The sequence below is a fragment of the Leuresthes tenuis genome, unplaced genomic scaffold (assembly GCF_036924035.1).
Source record: "Leuresthes tenuis unplaced genomic scaffold, fLeuTen1.0.hap1 SCAF_24, whole genome shotgun sequence".
Taxonomy (NCBI): domain Eukaryota; kingdom Metazoa; phylum Chordata; class Actinopteri; order Atheriniformes; family Atherinopsidae; genus Leuresthes; species Leuresthes tenuis.
In genome coordinates, this window is record NW_027325378.1 from 12597487 (window position 1) to 12619317 (window position 21831).

The 21831-nt window shown below is 43.3% G+C and overlaps 1 protein-coding gene across 1 annotated transcript in view; it reads left to right on the forward strand.

The window, feature by feature from the left end:
- The window catches only part of prex2 (phosphatidylinositol-3,4,5-trisphosphate-dependent Rac exchange factor 2), an 80966-nt gene that overhangs the window by 28925 nt on the left and 30210 nt on the right, over positions 1–21831 (forward strand). The window contains exons 11-25 of the mRNA XM_072378219.1: positions 1467–1567; positions 2583–2686; positions 2789–2838; positions 5155–5230; positions 6121–6193; positions 8026–8168; positions 8475–8567; positions 9850–9998; positions 10094–10179; positions 12089–12225; positions 13660–13777; positions 14376–14560; positions 16518–16679; positions 18956–19178; positions 19268–19475. Of these exons, the coding sequence (XP_072234320.1) occupies positions 1467–1567; positions 2583–2686; positions 2789–2838; positions 5155–5230; positions 6121–6193; positions 8026–8168; positions 8475–8567; positions 9850–9998; positions 10094–10179; positions 12089–12225; positions 13660–13777; positions 14376–14560; positions 16518–16679; positions 18956–19178; positions 19268–19475 (1908 nt within the window). The remainder of the gene's footprint in view (positions 1–1466; positions 1568–2582; positions 2687–2788; positions 2839–5154; positions 5231–6120; positions 6194–8025; positions 8169–8474; positions 8568–9849; positions 9999–10093; positions 10180–12088; positions 12226–13659; positions 13778–14375; positions 14561–16517; positions 16680–18955; positions 19179–19267; positions 19476–21831) is intronic.

Here is a 21831-nt window from a genome sequence, read left to right on the forward strand (position 1 = left end):
ATATGATTAGCACAAACGCCTTCAGTGTCTTTGGTTAGTTCAACTTTGTCACATTTGAAGGGGAAAACTTTCCTTGGAAATTGGATCCAGTATAAACCTGTGTCCCATCACCTACTGCCTCGCAGATCATTACAAGCTCTAGCGTAGCCTTTCATATTTCTTCATAGATTTAAAATTTTCTTCATTCAAATGAATGGGTCAGGTCTCCCTCTGCAGAGCTTAAAGACCTGACCCATTGATTTGAATCAGGTGTGCTGGAGCAGGGAAACATGGAAAACATGCAGGGTGGGGTGCCTTCAGGACCAGGATTGAGAAACGCTGCTCTACACAGCATAATGTGTTCAACCAGAGGCTTCTTCAGCTTTGCCTGGACTAAAAAAAAAACACTTCAGGGGGTCATTCCTGCCCACAGAAATGGCCCTACACAATGACTGCTTAAAATAACAAATTGTTAATGTGTACATTTTATTTCTTTATTTTAAAGTAATGGAATTAGTGATATATATTTAATTTAATGTACCGCACATGGAGCATGAGCCCATGAAAACTCCATAATCCAGTGTTTGGCTTTAGTGGTTAAGATATACAGCTTGATAAATTATCATTGTCAAAAGCTTGTGTGTTTCCCCTGTAGTCAAGACGTCAAGGATCAGTGGATAAAGAGTGTAAGATGTTGGAAGTGGGCAGTTTGGCCTGTTGTCTCTCCGAAAACTTTGTAAAATGCTTCTTTTGGCTCAACTCTGACACCAGACGGCCTCCATCGCGGCCTGGAAGCGAGCTCCAGAGAATTCCAATGATGCTGCTGGCTGTGTTTGTTTGGCTTCTGTGGGGAGACAGGACATCAGGGATATAATCAGATAGACTACTGCTGGGTTAACCCTAACCCATTGTCAACCCCCCTCTCTTTACTTTGTCCTCTTACTCTCCGTCAGTCTATTTTTTTTTTTCTCCGACACATTAAATAACTGTGAATTAACCCGTTTAGCTAATTTCGGCCATCAAACCGTCAGATGCTGTTTGTTGCTTCTGGTGGTTGGTTTGTTTCCTTTTTTCTTGTGTTTTCCATCATCAGAAATTCCCAAGATCTAATTGAATCCACTGTGTTTGATTGTGTTATGCTGTGAGTCTAAAATAAATGAAGTGGAACTAGACAAAACAAGAGAACTAAAGCCTGCCGGTTGTTTTAGCAAACAAATGTGGCTCTTGACAGTAAATGGATCATTCCGACATAGTGCCACTTGCCATAACAGTCATATGAATTTAGAGTAAATGTTGTTTGTAGTGGGTTATAAAGTCTGTTTCGTCTCCAGTCCTCTGCTTCCCTTTCACATGGTGAATTCCAAGCTCTCTCCACCGATCACACTCATTGTGTGCTATAGGTTTTTTTTCCACATATTTTTTGTCGTGCTGTCTGTAAGTGGGCATGTGTGTTGCTATGCCAACGTCGTGTTTTGTGTGTCCTCCAGTGAGTTTGTGTCCTGGCTGATGGAAATCGGCGAGACGGACAACCCAGAAGAAGGGGTTCATCTGGGTCAAGCTCTGCTAGAGAACGGCATCATCCACCACGGTTGGTTCTTTTCTCTTCTTCTTGGACCCGCTTCGTCGCCCTCTGGTTTCCCCGATCTGGAACCAAATCCACCACCGTCTGTTTTACTTTGGGCCGCACAGTGTAGAGCATGCAATGGCCCGCCACCGCTTAACCAAACCACTAGCTATGTGGGAAAAAAACACTCGTCATTCAACACACAGTTTCTCAGTGATTTCACTCTTTGGCTGAAGTCTACGGTGTAGATGCAGCTGTCTTTTTTATGTCTTAGCAGGTGTTCCATTTAAACACTCCTTTGACACAAAGTTTAGGTAAGGGATTATAAATGCTAATCTCTTCTTGTCCTAACGCTTGTGTAATATTTACTCGGTTTCTTTATGTGACAAAAGTGTCAGTGTAGATGCATGAGGCTTAAGCTGGCTAATGCTTTGCATTCAGAGTCAGTGGTGCGAACTGCTCTGCATATATGCGTTTTTTTTTCCCTGAAAAAAGTAGTGCCCCAAGTCAAGTTTTAGCTTAAATCACTCAGGGGCACTTTATTGCTTCCTCACTGAGAAATGAGATTGGGCTTTAAAGCCACCCCTGACTGAGAGGAATAACTCCGAGGCCCTCTGAGCTCGCTCGGTGCAGTCGGAGGTCCGCAAGGAGAAAAACGATAGAATATCTTTTCATAAGAGCCCTTAATGGAAGCTGCATGGTGGCAACAAAGAATACAGAGCCAGCTTTTATTACTGCTGGAGGGTCGTTGTAGAAGTCCCCCTAAAGCAAGTGAGGCACGGAGCTCATGAGCAGCTGTGTTATCAGTGCTGGCTTTGTATGAGGTGGGAGTCTTCCTCTTGTCAGCTTGTTTCTTTGCACAGCTCTGCTTCGCTTGAATAAGTTTTTAAACTTGTTATACTTTGGAAATTTAAAGCCAAACAAATAATTTTCCCAGGGGTTTTGCCTTTTTTTTTTTCTCCTTGTTTCTTCTCTGACTCTGGCAGATCTGTCAGCTTCCTCGTGTTTCGAATAGCATAGTTTTTTTTTTTTTTCCCAGTCACAGACAAGCACCAGTTCAAGCCTGAGCCTGTGTTGTACCGCTTCCGCTACGACGATGGCACCTACCACCCCAGAAGTGACATGCATGATGTTATTTCCAAGGTAAAGGTTTAACAGTAGAGACTAATTCGGTTTAAAACACACACACATCCCTGAAATAACTTGTCATGCTTTTCCTGGTTTTTTTTTTTTTTTTTTCCTCAGGGTGTTCGGCTGTTCTGCCGCCTTCATAGCCTTTTTACCCCCGTCATCAGGTATGTTTTCCTTTTTCTTCTGCTTTACAACCTTGCTTGGGATCCCAGTAGCCTGTCATCCTGTATTTGTGCCTTTTAAAAGCAACGCTCCCACAGAGCAACCGGCGTTGAGGAGAGAAGTATCGCAGTGAACTATGAGCTCATTGTTTTCAAAGAGAAACTTGACTTATGAGGAGTTAGCACAGATGGTGATAGGGTGTGGGTGATTGAGCCTGGCAGGTTTTATCTGCTCTGCCATGAGATGCAGGTGTGGTGAAAGAGTTTATCACATGTTAAGTTTCTTTGGATACATTTAGTCAGAGGTGGAAAGAATATCGAATTATTTAACTTGAGTTAAAATAAGATTATATTTGGAAAAGTCTTTTCAGTTAAAAGTGAAAAGTCGCTTATTCAATCCAATTGTTTGACTAAACTGCTGCTTTGCTCTCTGGTGTTGCTCCTGTAATTCGAATGAAAACTGTTCACAGGCTGCTAATGTGTTTTATCGCAAAGCGCCACGCCAGGGCTGGCTGTTTTATGTGGGATTTTAAAAAAATGCCCAAAGAGAAACTGTCATTTCACACCTTTAAAACTGCCCCATAGTCATTTTTCATGCTGAAAAAGACTATCAGTTCTCTGGTGTTTGTTTGCCAAACCTCTTGACGTAATAACTCTTTTTGGTGCACTGAAGTTGTTGTGCGTTGTTAGCAAGCTTGTATGCGCAGTGCACTCTCACTGAAAGCCCAGTACAATGCATCACACGGCCCAGGAATGCCAGAGTTTAATTGGAGCAACCAGTCCCTGCCTAATTAGGTGGAATTTCCTGGCAGAGCGAGAGGGATGAGGCAGGAGGGGACACCACGTAGCCCCCAAACCACTGCAGCTTGTGAAGCCCTAAAGAAATCTGTGATTCCATCCATTCCAGGGGATCCCATTGCACAGTTTCAAATATCCACTATAGACTTGATCAGTGTACATGTAGTGGAGAAACTTGAGACAATGAGAAGAATCTTTTGATGTGCACACGGACTGGCTTTAAATCTACACAATGCAGCAAAGGTGACTCATGAATTATTTTTACTTAGAATTTGAGGGGGGGGACTGGCTTTGTTTCGGGTTCAGTATTTGATTGTTTTCTTCATTTTGATGATGAATCCTCCAGCAACTCCAAATTTCTGCGTAAGAATTCCAAAATGAAAAAAATTCTACAGTACCTCCTACTTCAGTAATTTATCAGGGCTGAGTAGCTGATTAAAGCTTGAATTTCTTGTTTCCTCTGCATGTTTTCCCTCGAAGTTTGCTTTTGCAAGTACAGTTTAATGCAACTGCCAAAGAACCCGCTCACAAAATGTCAAAACAAACTTTCCTCCACAAACAGCCAGTTAAAAACCACCTCTCTGACCTTTCCCTCAGTTACTCCTCAAGCTGCTGTTTCCTCAGCCCCGACATATGGCTGCCCACTGGGCTGCTGTTTACCCCCCATATTTCACCCTGACAGCCTCACTGCACCAGCCGCTGAAGCCTCAGTCTCCCTGGCTCTGGTATCCCATTCAGGATAAAGGCCTGGTGCCTCCTGCTTCTTCTGGCCAAAGTGGTTCTGCATGGCGCGACAGGCTATCGTGCGTAAAATCAACTCCAACTGTCCTCATCAGAGACGAACACAGGCTGTCAGATGCTCTTGCATAACAGAGTATTTTATTGTGGCGGAAACGGGGCAACATTCGCCCTCTCACGCTTCACATTCTGAAGAGCGCCACACAGCCGAGATTGGGCTTTAAGTTGGCCCACGAGCCTTGTTTGACTGGTCTGGACCGTATGTGTGTGTGTGTGTGTGTGTGTGTGAGATGGAAAGTGTTGTGTTTGTGTGTCTGAGTGTTTGCATGCGGTGGAGTGGTGTAAGTCACGGTGGTTCAGGACTTTCCCGGCGCTGCTGCTCAGCCCCTGTGTGTCCCCAGGGAGGCCCCTGCGTTCATGGGAAAGTCACTGCTCCATTTCAAACGGCATTCTCGGGGTCTGGCAAAGTGCGGCCATGTGGGTAACACTGAGAACAGCAACACCATACCAGCCCTGCTCCGAGGAATGCTGTTTAGCCGTTGCCAAACTTCAGGAACTCGCTTAGATATATGACACAACTGCCAGCGCTTGAAAAGTAGCTGCGCTTCGCTGACAGTAGGAAATATCAGTCCTCCTTTAGGCATTGTGTTTAAATAGACGAAGCAATTACCGCTACACAAGTTCACTCTAAGTTCATCACAGTGAAAGCAACAGTAAAACGAAACAAGCCAAACAATGTTCTCTTTCCAATCCTTCCATTAAAATGATTTTTTTCCTATTTAGGGATAAGGACTATCATTTGCGGACCTACAAATCAGTTGTCATGGCTAACAAGCTGATAGACTGGCTCATAGCACAGGTAAGCCTTTAAACTGCTACGGTATCAACAATGCTATTCATGTCTGTCTCACAAGAACATGAAATATAATGACATTTCTCATTTAAGCAACGGAACATGTTCACGATATATCATTTTCATTAGGAATTCATCATATTATGATACTGATTTCCTTCCTGGTAAATCCTAATCCACAACACGTCGTTCTAAATAATGTCCACTGGTTTCTGAGCACATTGGAAACAGATTTGCGCAAGAAAGAAAGAAAGAAAGAGAGAGTGAGAGGGATGGAAGCAGCTGTTGTCATAACAGGTCGGTCACTTCAAATGTGCAACAGAGAAAAGAAGCCCTCTGTAAAGCCAAGAGGAAACGGAGGAAGAAAAGCAGAATTGATTGTACGGCTAAGCTTTATTGACTCTGACAGGAAGCTTTGAGCTCGAAAGATTGATATTCGAGTACAGGATGAGAAAGAAATGAAACGTACAAGGCGACCACAACTAAATTAAAGCAGACATCGCACGTTTGTGTCTGCCTGTAAGTGCAATTGTGCGCTTGTGGAAGTCCGTATAACTATGTTTGATGCAGGTCGGTGTAATAGCTCAGACTCCCTTTAGCAGGACTTCAAGAGCTGTCACACTATACAGTCTAGACCTGATTTTAGCTGCGTTTAGGGCAGAGCATGGAGTAGCTCTGCTGGCCTCAGGGCATTTGGACGCAGGAACAAAGGAGAGTGTAAGTGTGTCATCTCGACTGTTCTCTAAAAAACACACTTTCTTTGATCTGCGTTTCTTTCTCTTTAAAAAAAAAAGAAGAATACATTTAGCTTTTTTTTTCTCCTTTGTCTCAGCTACTTTATCCACTCTTAAATCCATCTCCTGTGTGTCCACTCTTTCTCTTGTCTTCTGCTGCAGGGGGACTGCAGAACAAGAGAGGAAGCGCTGATCTTGGGGGTGGAACTGTGCGACAATGGCTTCATGCACCACGGTACAGCACTTCCCTCTGCTGATTTCAGCAGACCAGAAAAAGTTCTGATCTAACTGAACCATGAAATCCTCTCCCGTCATTGGCCAAATGCGAGCCTCAACGCTTTGGAGGAACTTCGGGCGCCTGGCATTTAGCATCCTGCTCTAGAACACAACCATTCTTGTTCTTTTTCCATTTCTATTCATAATCCCTTTGACATGTTGCCAGAATAGAACCTTTTTCCCCCAATGCAATGAATAAATTAGTGCATCTATGCCTCTATTCATACATACCATCATTAATTCCTTGTGTAGTTGTATACTTACGTATGCCATAAAGTAACCTGCATGGCTGTGCCTGCGTGATTTGCTTTAGCTTTGAAAACCTGGCATGTGACACGTGCGTTTGACAGTTTTTAAAATGAAAATGGACTGTCGTCATGGTTACTGTTGGTCTGAGAAGGGCTAATTTGTTTTTAACTCCACGCTTCCTTTGTGCCAAAGTCCACATCATACAGACTACAGTATGAGTCACAGCGTGTCTCCTCGTACCCTCATGATGTAACCGCTCCTAACTGCCCATGGTTCAAGTCTCACACTACAAATTACCAGCACATCTATAGAACATAACAACCCCAGCCATCAAATTTCCCTTCACTTCCTCGGCCTGCAGGGCAATTTCACCATTCGTGCCTGTAAGTTATTTGGCCTGATGATGTAGCTATTAAAACTATTGGCACTATATCTGATCTTGAGGGGGAATGAAGAGAGAGAGAATGTTAAAAAGGAAGCTCTGGTTTTCCCCCCTCGGGACTCTTTTTATTTAAAAAATAAAGTCTTGGTGGATGTTATGTTGCAGCAGAGACTGGGTTCATTCAAAAGTGAACTTGAGCCGTATTATGTGAGAGTTTGCTTTCTCTGAAAATCTTCAGAAGTTTGTACATTTGAGTAAACACTGTTTCTATTGTAGATGTTGTAGTATTTGGGCATCTGACACCGTTGTGTCGTATTTTGACGGGTTTAGACTTATTGCCAAACGTATTGTTCTTTATTTGGTTTTCAGGCATTGAAAGTTCACACAGTAATGATAATGGTCACAATTAGAATAATAGACGAGTCAAGCAGTTCACTGGGGCACAGTCACCATGGCGACCTGATCTGCTCATCTTAAAAGCTTGACTGTAAACACTTTTAGGAGAAAGGGGGGGAAAAAAACTCTCATGCAAATCTCATCTAACCTTTATCTATTGAACAACCTCAAAAGCATCCGTCGAACAAAAAACAACAAGATGAACGTAACCTAATTTTGATGTTATTGCTAATAATGCTTGGGCCTGATCCGGAAAAAGGCAGCTACCTCCACGCATGTATGGTTTACGATATACGACCAGCTCAGTTTCTGTACAAAACATAGGAACGCTGTAGCCTTTTCACACACCAATTTCTCCTTATTGGCCCATAAAGGATGTCGTCGTTAACCCACCACTGCTCCTCTTTGGTAGCTCTCACATACCAACCAGATGCGATTCCTGCAGAATCGTCAGAGCGTATCTCTCATATCTCATCTATTGGTACTAAGTGGTACTACATTAGAATGCGTTCCATCCCCAAAGGATCTGAGTTGTGTATCTCAGCTGCATAGGACTTTTTATATAATGTCATGGATGTGGCTTTTTCCAATGTTCTGGTCAGATAACAGAGCTTCAGTTTCTTAAATTGTTTACCTTCACATATGCAAAAAAAAGGGGATTGTGTTCAGGTTTAGTTGTAGACTAGAGAGCTTTATTTTCAAATTATTATTTTTTTTTGCTAGATGTGATTGACTGATTCTGCAAGTTTCCCTGTTTCCCTCAGTGTTGGAGAAGAGTGAATTTAAGGACGAGCCCCTACTGTTCCGTTTCTTTGCTGACGAGGAGATGGAGGGATCTAACACCAAATATAAACCCATGAAGCACGACCTGAAAATAGTGGAGAATGTCATCGCCAAGTGTCTCCTGGTGAGTTCTCCTCAACCGATTTACTCATTCTGTCTAACACGCTAAGATTCGCTATAATGTGCCTTTAATTGGAATCAAACCAAAAGCACAGCTGTGAAGAAGAAAAGTGATAACCCTGCAGAAGTTCAGTTTTATACCTCGGTAAGCAAGAAAAGCATTCTTTTCAACGGAGTGAGCAAAATATTACAGTGTCTGCTATCTGTCTGCACCAGCATCTTCTTCTGGTGTGTGTGTCTTTGTGCTCTGTGAAAGTGTCTCAGTCTGCTGGATTGGGATTTTGCTGATGCGACACATGTTGTTTTCCAGATAAGGCCAAGTGACGGAGGCTACGGCTTTACCCTGGAAGAGAAAAACCGTGTCCCCATGATCAAATCTGTGGAGAAGGGCTCCCCAGCTGAGGTGAGACGAAAGGAGCAGGTAGTTGGGGCACCAGTGGAGAGTGGCTGGCTGAATATGTGACAGAGTAGTCAGTGTTGGCTGGAGTCATGGTGGAGGAGGAGGTGGTATTATTAGCAAAAGGGTTCACTGGACAGTAAACGTTGTTGGCTGAAACAGATGCACCATCCGATGTAGAGGTATGTCACAGAGTAGTCTGAGCCAGGCTAGCAAGCCATTATAGCTTAGATGGAGCTGTTTCCTAAAGATTCCAACAACAACTTACCCCAAAGCAAGTGTAACCTATCATAGAAATGATCTAGCTCATAGATTTCTTTCACTTTGGGTGTCTTAAAATGAAAAACCTGGTCTGTTCGGTGTAGAAAAAAACCTAGAACTTTGCTTTCTCCAACATGAATTACACACACGTGTTCACTTAGCCAAACCGGCTTGATAATAAGTAAAGTAAATAGAATGAACACAGAGAGAAAAAAGTTTGCAGGCTTTGGTAAAATCAGCACTACTCTTGCTATATCTTCATATAAAGCAAATAATTGCTTGCTAATCTATTAAGGTTGAAAATATCCTACATTTCACTTTTAAATATTCAGTGTTGTTGAACTTTAACTATATGAGGGGAAGAGTTTTGGATGGAAATAGGGAACCTATTTGTGTTATTCCATATTTAACAGATCATGGTTTATATAGAACTGGAGGCGGTTCTGTTGATGTGGAAGCTTTGCTTCCATTTTGGTTGGTTGTGTTGCTCTGCAGACTTTTTTCTTCTTTTTTTTTCTTAAAATATGGCTTTATCGTTTTTAATGAAATATAAAGACTTAAGACGTTTGGCTTCCAAGCCAAACTGCTACAAGGCATTTTCGCTCAGAAATAAATTGTAATGATCTGCACCGTATGTTTGATGTCTCCTTCAGTTAGTATCCGCTCACTGAGAATGGGAGAGATGAGAGTTTTTGGGGCAAGTGTCATCCATTTGAGCGCATGACCCATAATTCCTTCCAGTCACAAAGAGCCTGAAATATCTGGCTTGAATAGACTGTCATTGTGTGTGTATATTTTTGAATATTCAGTCTGGGATGTTGAAATCCACAACAGGATCCAGCTGTACACTGATCGACAAAGTTTTCCCCTTTTGCGTCCCATCAGTGGACATGCATACATTCTTATTTGTGATGTACAAAGATGGTATTTAACAAATGTGAACATTAATATTTTGTTGTGGTTTTATGTGGCTTTTAAACCTTATTCTTTTTTTCAAGCAACCATTCATTCTCTTCTCTCTTCTAAGATGGCTGGCCTGGAAGTGGGGAAGAAGCTGTTTGCCATAAATGGGGACCTGGTGTTCCTCAGGCCTTTCTCTGAAGTGGAAGTTCTCCTCAGGCAATGCTTCAACAGCAAGGGACCTCTTCGGGTGCTGGTTAGCACCAAGCCAAGAGAGTAAGGCAGATCTGCATGTGCACGAATACTATCCAAACTGCCTGCATTGCGCGGCACATTTCCTCTTACGTCTCTCTCTCTCTCTCCCTCCCCAGGACTGTAAAGATCCCAGACTCAGTTGATGGGCTGGGTTTCCAGATTCGTGGATTTGGCCCCTCTGTGGTTCATGCTGTTGGAAGAGGTAAGAGATGACTGTCTGGCTTCATCAGCAGAAGGCCTCCCATCAGTTCTGTGTTATTGTGGCACAGCTGGCAAGCAGCTGCTGCACCGATCTTTGTGCACGTACGTGACTTGGCTGCGGCACGATGTGATCACAGTGATTTTCATGCACCTATTCCCGTTTTTCTTAGCGGTTCGGTTTTACTGTAAAGCCGTCTGGGTTTTTGGTCTGCATTCATCAGAGTCCCTCTCTCCCAGCACTTAGCTAACGCTGTGTGTTTAGTAGCACTTCTATCAGGGCTGGCACAAGATGGGGTCCAATCAAAAAACAATCCATAGCCTTGTCTGGCTGTTCTCAGGGGAATTGAATCTCGTTTTTTTTTTTTCCCTGTAAGCAATCCAAGTGTGATAGAAGGACAGAAAAGTGCTGGGTATGTGCTTGCATGCATGCATGTGTGTCTGTAAGTTTTGACCTTATGCTGTTGTTGCCTGGGAACCTGTTGTGTTTAAGTAGATGCACTGATCCCCAGAGACAAAGCTCATAATGTAGGAGGGGCCTAATCCTGTGGATTGTCACAGCAGCTTCTGTTCCCCGAGGTCTGAGGTCGCCACGAGCAGGGGATACCAATTAGTAAGAGACAACCTGAGACATGGGAAGAGCAAGTTTTTAACAGGCCTCTATGATGTTTCAAATATGGTCATTGATGATAATTGTGATATTCTAAGAATGAAATATCAGTATTGTGTTGACAATGCACATATGATGATATTTTGATATGATTAACCAATCAAAACAAAGATAAAATGGTCTGATTCCAATATTTTTTCCAACAAGTTTTCTACTGTTGTTGCAATAACCTTGTTTTTTTCCACAATAATCTTGTAGTGAGCATCAGATATCATGTCAGCACCCATTTCCAAGTCGTCCTGTTGATTTTTGTTTGACCGTAGTCAATTAAAAATCATGGCTAAAACCAAACAGCTAAGTGTGGATCTCTGCCTGCACATTATGGCGTCTCGCAAGACACGGAAAAGGTTATAAAGCCATATCCCAAGAGTTCCCAAGAGCCAGTGGCTACAGTTCAAAGCATAATCAAAAAGTACAAGGAGTTCCACTATGTCAAAAATCTCCAAGGGCTTGAAATTAAGCCAGTTGGAGGCCTGTTAAACGTCAGTTTAAGAATAAATGTGTTGACGTTCTGGAGTTAGCATGTAGCCTGCAGCACGTCTGTCCCTGAGTACAGCATCAGAGTGCTGCTAGCGTGGATCAGTCCTATGTCAATAGGATGCTATACCTTTTTAATAGCTTTAAAAATCCTATTTGCAAGTACAAAGAACACTTTGGATTTGGTTTACCAGTTGTTGTTTAGAAATCTACCTGAGAGCTGTTTATTATCATCCATTAACTATATTTGTTTATGCTTTTAAGGATTCATGGAGGTTGAATAATTTAGCAGGCGACTCTACAGTGTTTCATTGTGTTATTGTTATATTGGTCGGTTGACTGTTTCGTTATAAACTACACGAGACTTTTTTGCTATGGAAACGAATGAGAGGAATATTTAGTCTGCCGTGTCCTTCCTTCTGATAACTGTAAACCATAAAAATTCTTCTACAGTCTCATACGCGTCCCTAAGAGAGGCCCTCGTCTACCCCAGACAAACAACCCCCCCCCCTTCACACCACTCTCTTTCTCACACTTCTCCCGAGCTGCAAAAAACAGGAAGCAAAGATGTAAATATAAAGAAGAAGAGGGACTGCCGCTCAGCCCAGTTTTGTGTACAGGATGTGGAAAATGTGACAAGTATTTTTAATAGGATGTGCTGGTGTTTTTTCATCCTGTTTCAGCCTGCACCTGCGTGATAACGCACGCTACATCTCGCCCTTGACAGCCCTCCCTTCTCTTTGCCTGTCTTTCTGTCTCCCGCCAGGCACCGTGGCAGCCACCGCCGGTCTCCACCCGGGCCAGTGCATCATCAAGGTGAACGGCATCAACGTGAGCAAGGAGAGCCACGCCAGCGTCATCGCTCACGTCACCGCGTGCAGGAAGTACCGGCGACCAACGCAGGTGGGGCAGGTGGAGAAGACGGGAACGGCAAAAGAATGTTTTAGAATTTTTTGTCTTTTTCAATAGTTTCACTCATTGGTAAGAGTGACACATCAACAGTTTTTGAATACATGTCACTGTGACTGGGTTTGTAATATTGCCAACAGAGTATAGAGTTATATTATAGAGCTTTAGGTCTTTAAATGGTTTCTTTCTGGTGGGGATATCTTAAACCATATGCTGATTGATAGGTTTGTTGTGTAATGGCATTGATAGGAGAAGAAATGTGTGAGAGGTACAAAAGAGCCGAAAATAAGGGGAAAAAGAATAGGTTAAAAACATAGCACACAAGCCTCCTTGCTCCCGTTTTACATCACATCTCTCTTTGACTCCATCTTTCCTTCTCTTGGGTCATTACACTGAAATAATAATAGTTTTGGCTCCTCCAGCCTTGACCCCTGGCTCACAGTGGTTAGCTTGTTGTGGGAGACTGACAGACTACACAGGGAGGTGGGAAAGGATCTGGAGGTGGCTGGTGAAACAGGGGGGGGGGTTGGTCGGCCAGACAGTTTTTCTTAGTCCTGGTGAGTGGTTGACAGCAGACAAGTGTAGGAGGAGAGAGCGTGCTCTGACCACCTGTTCAAGGTGGGAAACAGGGAAAAATAGCAACCTCGGGGTGTAGGTATAGGGTGAGTTAGTGTAGTGTGTCATTATAATTGAGCTCCGTTGGTACCTCGCGCTTAATGATGCACTACAGCGTTCCAAAACTACTGGAGTTCTGGTTTAAATCATGTGTGGACGCAGAGGACTCGCCCTCTCTTTCTTATTCTCTGTGTGTTTGTGGGTGTAGGGTTGTACATGGGAACACCACAGACTAGTGAGCAGGCACAGCATGTAGCCTTGGCAGAAAGCTCTATGTGGGTTTGGGTGTGGAGAACCGACACAGATACACACACACACACAGACACACACACAGGCCTGTGAGGCATGCTAGAATGGATTGATGAGATTGGCATGGGTTTCCTTTTGTGGGCTCACCAAGCACCACGTTTCCATATGTTTGTGAAGGCTTTTCGCCGTATGCTCTGCCAACCCAACTGTGACACTGAACACCATCTCTGGGCAGATTCAACCGAACATGCTGCAACAGCCACAGCCTGCGTGCACACGACCAAGTTCATTGTGTTCACTTTTATTTAAAACTTCAGCAGCAGAAAGTTCCAAGTGAGAATGTAGGGATAAGAGTGATGTGACTGATTTGGGTAGACGGTTGTGTCTGTGTGTGGCTCTAATGGCTCCCATCGTTTTTAATTTTAGATGAAAAGACTCGCAGAAATGACAGCGAGCAAAAGTTCAAAGCATGATTACCAGTCAACTGTTTTTTCAGTCCCCATGAAGCATAAATATTTCCATTTAAATTCTAAAATGAAATCCCCTCTTGGATTATTTACGCAGCAAGACACCATTAAGTGGGTGTACAACAACAGCGAGAGTGCCCAGGAGGACAAGCAAAAAACCAACCAGAAACCCACCCCCGAGGAGAACGGAGATGGCTTTGAGTGCAAAGTAGAAGGTGACTGCACACAAACACTTGTGAACATTCGACAACTGCATCGTTCGACAAATGACTCATTTGGGAAAAGAAATTGTGCCGAAGGTGTCTGTGAATGTAAAACAGGCTCGCGCCAGTGCTTCGCCTCCCTCCATTTAATGATTGAGATGCAGCTCTCCGAACTGGCTCATCTGGAACGTGTTAGCCTGAGAACCGCCGTCTTCTCTGGCTCATCGAGCGTTAATTTCCCCCACCAATTTATAGATCCCAATGAGAAAGTAAAACAGGAAAGCTATTCCCATCACAGCAAACAGCTCCGGAGCACAATTTATTGCCATATTAAGTCATTGCGTTAGCAAGGGCCTGGTTAACTCGGTGCTCTTGAAATTGCTCATCGTTTTCAGCTGGCGGAGCAAGAGGGTCTTTTTCAGAGGGTCTTTCTCTGAAATTGTGTACAGATTTGGTGGTCTGAGGCTCCTTCAGGGCCAAGTGGGATGATGAAAACACTTGCAAGTTTGCAGCTGGACATAGCAGAGTTCATGCATGTGTGTTGCCTTATTTGCATGCGCGCCAACAGAAACATGTTACGCCACTGTTTTTGTGTATCCTCCAATCTCAGAGGTGATGGATAAATTCAACACTATTGCCATCATTGACGGGAAGAAGGACCACGTGAGTCTGACAGTAGACAATGTCCACCTGGAGTACGGGGTGGTGTACGAGTATGACAGCACAGCTGGCATCAAGTGCCATGTGCTGGATAAGATGGTTGAGCCAAAAGGATTCTTCAGCCTCACTGCAAAGGTAAAGTATCCATTTGTTTTTGTCACTTTTGCTTTGTTCACAATGTATTAATCGTCTATATGAAGCTGTTTCTTTCCCGTATTGGATTTGTATGGACTCCAGGCTGATTGGTTGGTTGAACATCTGGCTAGGTGCTGGTTTAAGTGCAACCCTGTAAGCAAAAATGGTTTGCATTGTTTGAAAATCATCTGAATGTTGATGGTATCCTTGTTTTGAAAAGTGTGTATGCATACTGGACTGCAGGTAGGCCATTTTAGCATCCTGACTCAGAGAAAGAATGAAATGAAACAGAGAAATGTTGCTGGAATACATGCAGGATGTGGTTTTGCATTGTCTTGAATTCATTCATTTTGTGCTGGATCAAATGTGGGAACAAACAGTTTTCACTTGGATTTTTGGGTAATTCTACACATTTTCAGGGCTTTGGTTCAGTCTGTAATCACAGACCCTGGGTTAATTTTTTGGCAACTGCTTGGGCATTTCATTCAATGGTATTTTGACCAGTTGTGCAATTGTTTGATAGGCTTCACAGATTCACAAAGCACAAAATAGTTGCTTACATCTTGATTTGAATTCCTATTTTTCAGTATCTATTTTAAATGCCTTGTTATGTTTGAATTGACTTAAAATGAGCATTTTTCCCTCTGTATCTGAGCGTAATCATCTATTCTTTAAGCCAGTTTTATCATGTTAGTTTTGTTAGTTTATTCCGCCATGTCTGTAAAGCCCTGCTGGAAAATCCCTCTTAACTAAATGTAGTCGTCTCTAAAAATCTGGCGCGTTTGGCTGTGCTGTTTTTAAATCCTTCGTGGTCGTGGGCTGATGAATGGTGTTTAACACAGTAGCGCTGCAGCTCATGTAATGGGGTATAACAGCAGAGAAGACCAACAAACCATAATAAGGCCTCTGTCTTAACTGGCTCGAGTGGAGCAGGAGATGACCTTACAAATGATTGTGAGGAGTCATTTTTCTTTATTTACTGTCTGCTTGCTGTTTGGAGTCAAATTTGCAATCATTCAGATTTGGGATGGTAATTCTTTACCATGCCTCCAATTTGTAATGATGTACAAATCGGACATAAATCTTAATGTCATTTTTTAGTCTGTGAGTTGAAGCCACCAGCTCTTTTGATGTGTGTAGTCTGAGAGGCTTGAAGCTAGTTGGAACTGACAGCTTTCCTTCAGTTACTTTATTTCCCGAGTGAAGAGCAAGTGTGTTACATCCCAGCAGTGATGTTCACAGAATGATCATTATTGATTTAAGATGCAGGGAGAGACGGAGAGGATTCGCTCGGACAAAATGCGTCTCGTCTGCAATGAATTAGCCATGATCACAAAACGGGTACATGTCTGAGGCTGGATTTAATCTAGATTTACAGTTATTATGTTCTGAAATGTTTACTGTAAAAGATCCATATTAAATTAAACCCACTGACATTAAAGGGGGAAAAAAAGTCCCATGTCCCTGTTCTCCATACAGTTTCTCATTGCTCCAAAGTGAAAATGATTTTACTGTGATTAGAAATGTCAGTGCCAGCATAGGTTGTCTCCCTCTGATATCTGTGTGATGTTGAATTTTAATGTTGGCCTCGTGCTTCAGTCGCCTCCCCGTTTTTCTCTCATTTTATCTCATCTCATTACAAAGGCTCAGAGACTTGAGCCTCATATCTAATCTCTTATCTGAGAAGTCAGTCTTCACATGTGCTGCATATGTATCGCAGTGGGTTTATCTCCATGGACTCATGAATAACACGTGGGAATTTTAGATGTATTCGATTTTAACCGCTCATGAAAGGCTGCAGAGAAATAAGGTCTGTGGGCAACATTCATTTTGTTTTCTGCTGAGCAGTGTGCCTGGTCCTTCATTTACATACCATTTGTTGCTTCAGGAAGGGTTTTTAGAGGTATTTGCATATCACTTTATCCTCCTGGTCTTTGTTTGCCCTCTCTGTGGCCAGATCCTGGAGGCACTGGTGCGAAATGACGAGATGCTGGTGCAGATGTGTGGCAGGTTGAGTTCCAGCTGTGATGTTGTCCCTGAGGAGCTGCAGGTACGCTTCAGCGCCATGTACGGCGAGAGGGTGGAGCACATCAGCCGGCGCATCACCAACTACAGAAAGGTAGCTCTCCAGAGCAGCTGTGACAGAGAGGACCGTCATCAGCCTCTCTGCTCCAGAGGATACGGTCTTTCTCTCCACTGAGTGGTGCATTTATACATTTTTGCGTAGCTTTGGAACATTTCATTTCATTGTTTAACCTTGATTTAACATATGCACAAAATAGCATTGCATGCAAACTACTTTGTGTGTGCGCACAAAATAAAAAGCAGATAAAAAACACAGACCTAGAATATCAGAATAACATCCAGATAAAAACGAGGCTTCAGCAGTCAATCAGAGCATTTGCAGGCATTTGACTGCTGTTATGTCGTGTAAGGAGTCCACGAATGCCTTAAATTGAACGAGCTCCTTAAGATTCAGCATACTTTAGTGCTTTATTTTAGGTAAAGGGAGAAAGATAATATGTGAATATCAGAACAAAGAACACAGTGGCATTTCACAACAGGCAAGATTTCGCAATAAAAAAAGAAAAAGCGAGGAAAACACAGTTTATAAAACAAAAAGGCATTCCAGAAAACGCCACGAAACCAAAAACACTCCAACAAAAGAGGACTCCACAAGAAAACTGAAAAATGCAAACTTTCATAAAACACAAAAACTATTGTTCCCTGATTTCTGAGAGATGCTGCTTTTAAAAAAAAAAAAAAAACCGCTGGCGTGTTTTCTGCAGTGTAGCAGCGCCTGAGGGCTGCTGCACAACGCAGGCCCACTTTGACACAACGTTTATGGTGACCTCCGCTCTCTGTGGCGGAATTCGATCTCTTGCATAACCCAATACCTGAGCGAGTGAGTTAGAAGGCACTGAAAAAGGCAGAGATGTCCTTTTTCTCGCTGATGACACTGACTTATCGAAGCAGCAGTCCAATAACGGACCGCAAACCGCTGCAAAAATAAAAATCTAATCAGTGAGAAAAGAGGAAAAGATCTGACCCAACATCAGAGGGGGGGGGACTGGATTAATCACCACATAGAACTATCCCTGCACAGACACAGCCGGGACTTTAGTTGTGTAAGATCCCCTCATGCAGCAGAACATTCCTCCTCAGATCTCCAGAGAGAGGAGGAGGAGGAGGAGAGAAGAGAAATGGAGAGAAGGGAAAAATGAAAGCTGAGTGACTGAGTTTGATTAGGAGATATGTTGACGCGGTGCACGGAAAAAATAGACCTGAAGCATGTAAAGACAGTTGTCAAGGTGACTCGTCAACACACTTGGAGCTACAGCTTCATACTCGAGCTAAACGAGGAGAATTTTTCATTTTTTGGGGGTTTAGGTTCCTTCCTTTTGGATATACAGTACATTATGTTGCGCTTGTATTGGCTCTCAGCCCACGTTGCTAAAAACTGATCCAGTGGTTTAAAACGTCTAATGTAAACAGACAAGACAGGATGCGGGCTCTGTGATAGAGTTCAAGGAAGGTGCAGAGAAGACTTACTGGATCCAAGCAGAACTTCCTGCTCCCCATGCAGTCTGTTTCAAACGGAGATCCAATGTTGTAGCAGGTTAAAGACGTTTCATCGCATGCTTCCGTTGCAGGGTTGGGTGGAGTCAGACGTTTTATGCACGTCCTGTAGTGTTAAGCAACAGTGGAGGATATGTGCCCTCATTAAACAGTGCATATGCTTGATCCATGTGTGGAGCGCTGACCAAAACCTCAGTGGTAGCAATGTGTTTTTCAGCCGAAAATCTGTTTGATATTACTCTTGAAAGGAAATTAATCAACAGCTCCTCTGCAGCAAATGCGAAACATGGATTTTACATATTCCGTGAAGTTCCAAATGGGAAAAATCACAATTTACAACACGATGATACGAGCGGCCGCACACCATTTCAGCTCCGTTTGTGCCAGTTTAATTGATGAAGGCTTGCGTCCGGGTCTGGGGTTTTTCACACATGCGAGCAATGATATTCGTACGAGTCTGCTTTGAATCTTTGATTTAGTTTGAATATTTGAGCTAAAAAAGAGGAATGTTGTAAATATACAATATCGGGTGTTCGTGCTTTTCTTCTACGGCCAGCTGTCACATTTGGTAATGAACACAACACGTTTTGTTGACAGATACTCCTTTTGATCTATGGCTGAGATACACATCAGCTAAATAATGCAAAGACTCTGACTTCTGAAGCCTGCATGTTCATAAATGGCTTAATTTCCTCATTAATAACTTTGAGAGCTATCATCTACACACCTGACATAAAGGTTGTTTTTCCAGTAGTGACTGCTATTACAGTGCATAAACAGGTATACATCCAAGCTCTTCTCTCTTCTTTCACGCAGTTTTCCCGGGTACTAAAAAACAGAGCGTGGCCCACCTTTAAGCAGGCCAAGGCCAAGGTTTCCCCCCTTCACAGCAGCGACTTCTGCCCCACAAACTGCCACATCAATGTGATGGAAGTGTCCTACCCCAAGACCACAACCTCTCTGGGCAGCGCCTTTGGCGTGCAGCTGGACAGCAGGAAGAACACTCTGGAGAAGGGCAGGCATAGCAGTGCTGAGCAGGGTGAGCATCTTCCACAGTGGAATGATTCCGTACATTCACATAGCTTCACGGCTCTGGATTTGAATAGAGAATGTGGTTTCTATGCTCAGGTAAGCTAAACCCCATGGTGAATGTACAGCACACCATCACAACCATGGCTGCACCGTCTGGTCACAGCTTGGGCCGGACAGAAGGTCACGGACTTCGTTTCCTGCTTAGAGAAGAAGACCTGCTCACCCTGGACGCTTATCAGAAACTTCTCTACAAACTCACGGCTGTTGTCAAGGAGATGGAGACGCACGGCGCCCATATTCATGAGTGAGTGGCTATAGCAACACTATATACGACGCCGACTCACAAACTGACACCTTTATTACTGTGCACAGCAGTGCAAATAATCCCCGTGATGATGGGTCACAGCCTTGATATTAAAGATGGACATGACCATCATGACAACTCTCATTAGTCTGTGGACTATGATGTTAAAAGTTCGGCTTGCAGCAATTTTGTTTTTTTTTGGAGGCAGAACATTTTGTTCGACCAGATTAAATATATTAAACATTCCTTTTTTTTTCCTTTTTTTTTTTTTAAACCTACAGTGATGCAATTTGATTTATTATTTTATTATTTATTATTTTATTCCTGAACCACCCCGTCTGCTCTTGCATTTTTCCCAATTAAAACCCCGATAAGAACCAGAAGGTTTCCATCCAATTAAATTCAAATGGGATTTTCATTTGATTCATTCCAGAAAAGTTGTGAAGGTGGCTCTAACACCTCGATTGTTGTGTTTTGAACATGTTCCCCGTAAAAAGGAAAAAAAAAAATTTGGGAACTTTTCAGATCACGTTTTGTCACTGATGGAAGTAAATTTCCATCTGAAATGTCCTGTAAAACCAGATTGCTTCATGTAACAAGCTGTAGCCTTGGCAGAGGTCATTGTGCTGCATCTGGTTGTTGTTGGGCATACATTTGGGTCATTACCGTAACACCTGTGTGTGCAGGCTCTGCATGTGGGATAGACAGAGGGTGAAGGAAAAGCAAATATTTGCCAAAAAAAGTTCCGGATTTGAAATGACTGTGTGATTTGGGACAGGGGGGCGGGGCTGGCTGTGAGTGCTGACTCACTGTTTTCTGTTGGGTCACTCTGTATTCAGCCTGGCTTTCGGTCTTTGGCGTGGATGCAAGGCTCATTGTTTGGAAGCGAGAAAGCAAAAGGGAAATGCTGCTCCATTCCGACCGCCATCTCCAAACAGGAAATAAAATCTCAATAAAGAAAGGTGTGACTTGAAGCCAAGGGGACTCCACCAATAAATCCACCAACAATGGACCTCTGATAAATGCCTGCACAGCGCCGGCATGAATATACTGCAGAGGAAACCGAGTCGGTAATTATTTATAGCCTGCTCACGTGTTACACCGTCAGTTATGAATCTTTAGATGATCATTTGATCGATTTAGTCATTAAGAGTCTCCTCCTGATTCAGAGAGTGACATTAAAAGTCGCTAAATGGAGCAGAGCTGTCACCTCGGCGTGTTAATAATGAGATGAGTCCACTGCGGGGCTGATAATGACGGAGTCTGGACAAATTTTTTGTCATGCTCTTGTCACTGCCAATTAGCTCACCGCCATCCTCTCGCGCTCGAACGGTCGGAGACACATCTATCGAGGCGTTAATGACCTTTACCATGTGTTGTCTGTTCAAATGTGCAGACGATACACACTTCAGGAGCTTGTTAAGGTTGAGCTGTGAGGGTCTCAGCGTGGAAACTAATAAGCTGTGTTGTAGTAGCCTTCTGGATGCATTGCTTTGACCTTTGAGGGGATGTTGAGCCTTCCTTTGCTCTTCATTGGATTAGTTTGCATATTAGTCTGTTCGCTGGCTGGTAAAGGGTCATTACTTGTTCTGCTACACACACCCTGCCCCTCCTGGTTCTGTTTAAATCTCTGATGTTCCTCTTGTTTGCTCTCATTTCCTCCATGTCCTAGTATCTACGCAGCCATCTGTACGCATGGACACACGCATTCCTCGCTGGAATCCGTGTCTCTTTCCTTTCTCTGTTTTGGGTGCGACCCACTCTGACAGCTCATATTTTAACCATATAATGATAAGCTGAAGTGGCTATTTTTCGCATTATGTCAAACACAGCCCTCTTCCGTTCCCAACGTCAAGAGGGGAAGTCTGAGGTACATTCACAGCCGATTAGATGTATCCTTATGATAATTTAGGAAAGGAAAGAAAAAAGAAGGATGTTCCTTAATGTTATATAATTTCTTGGCTGATCTTTGAGGAATCCATTTTGAGGCAGCAACATGTGAACCTTTGTCTTGGGGCTGCAGAGAAGGAGACACAGCTGCGAGAGGACAAGCCCGTTGACGTGCTCTATATCAGGATCTCCTCCCTTCCTGGATCAAATACCAAACTTCCCCACTCTCCCCCTCCATTTTCATATCTTTTCCTTAATCTGCTCGCATTGTGAGTACAGTAGCCGGCAGCAACTTGAAGACGCAAGGTGCTCACACTTACTTATTCCACTATGGATTGAAGTGTTATGCAAATATCCTGCCACTGAGCTGCTTAACGTGAAGCTTTGCAATGCAGGTGCTCTTCCAGATTCAGTCAAGGCAGCTGAAGTCTAATGGTTTAATGTGTCAACGTAGGTTTAAAGGCCT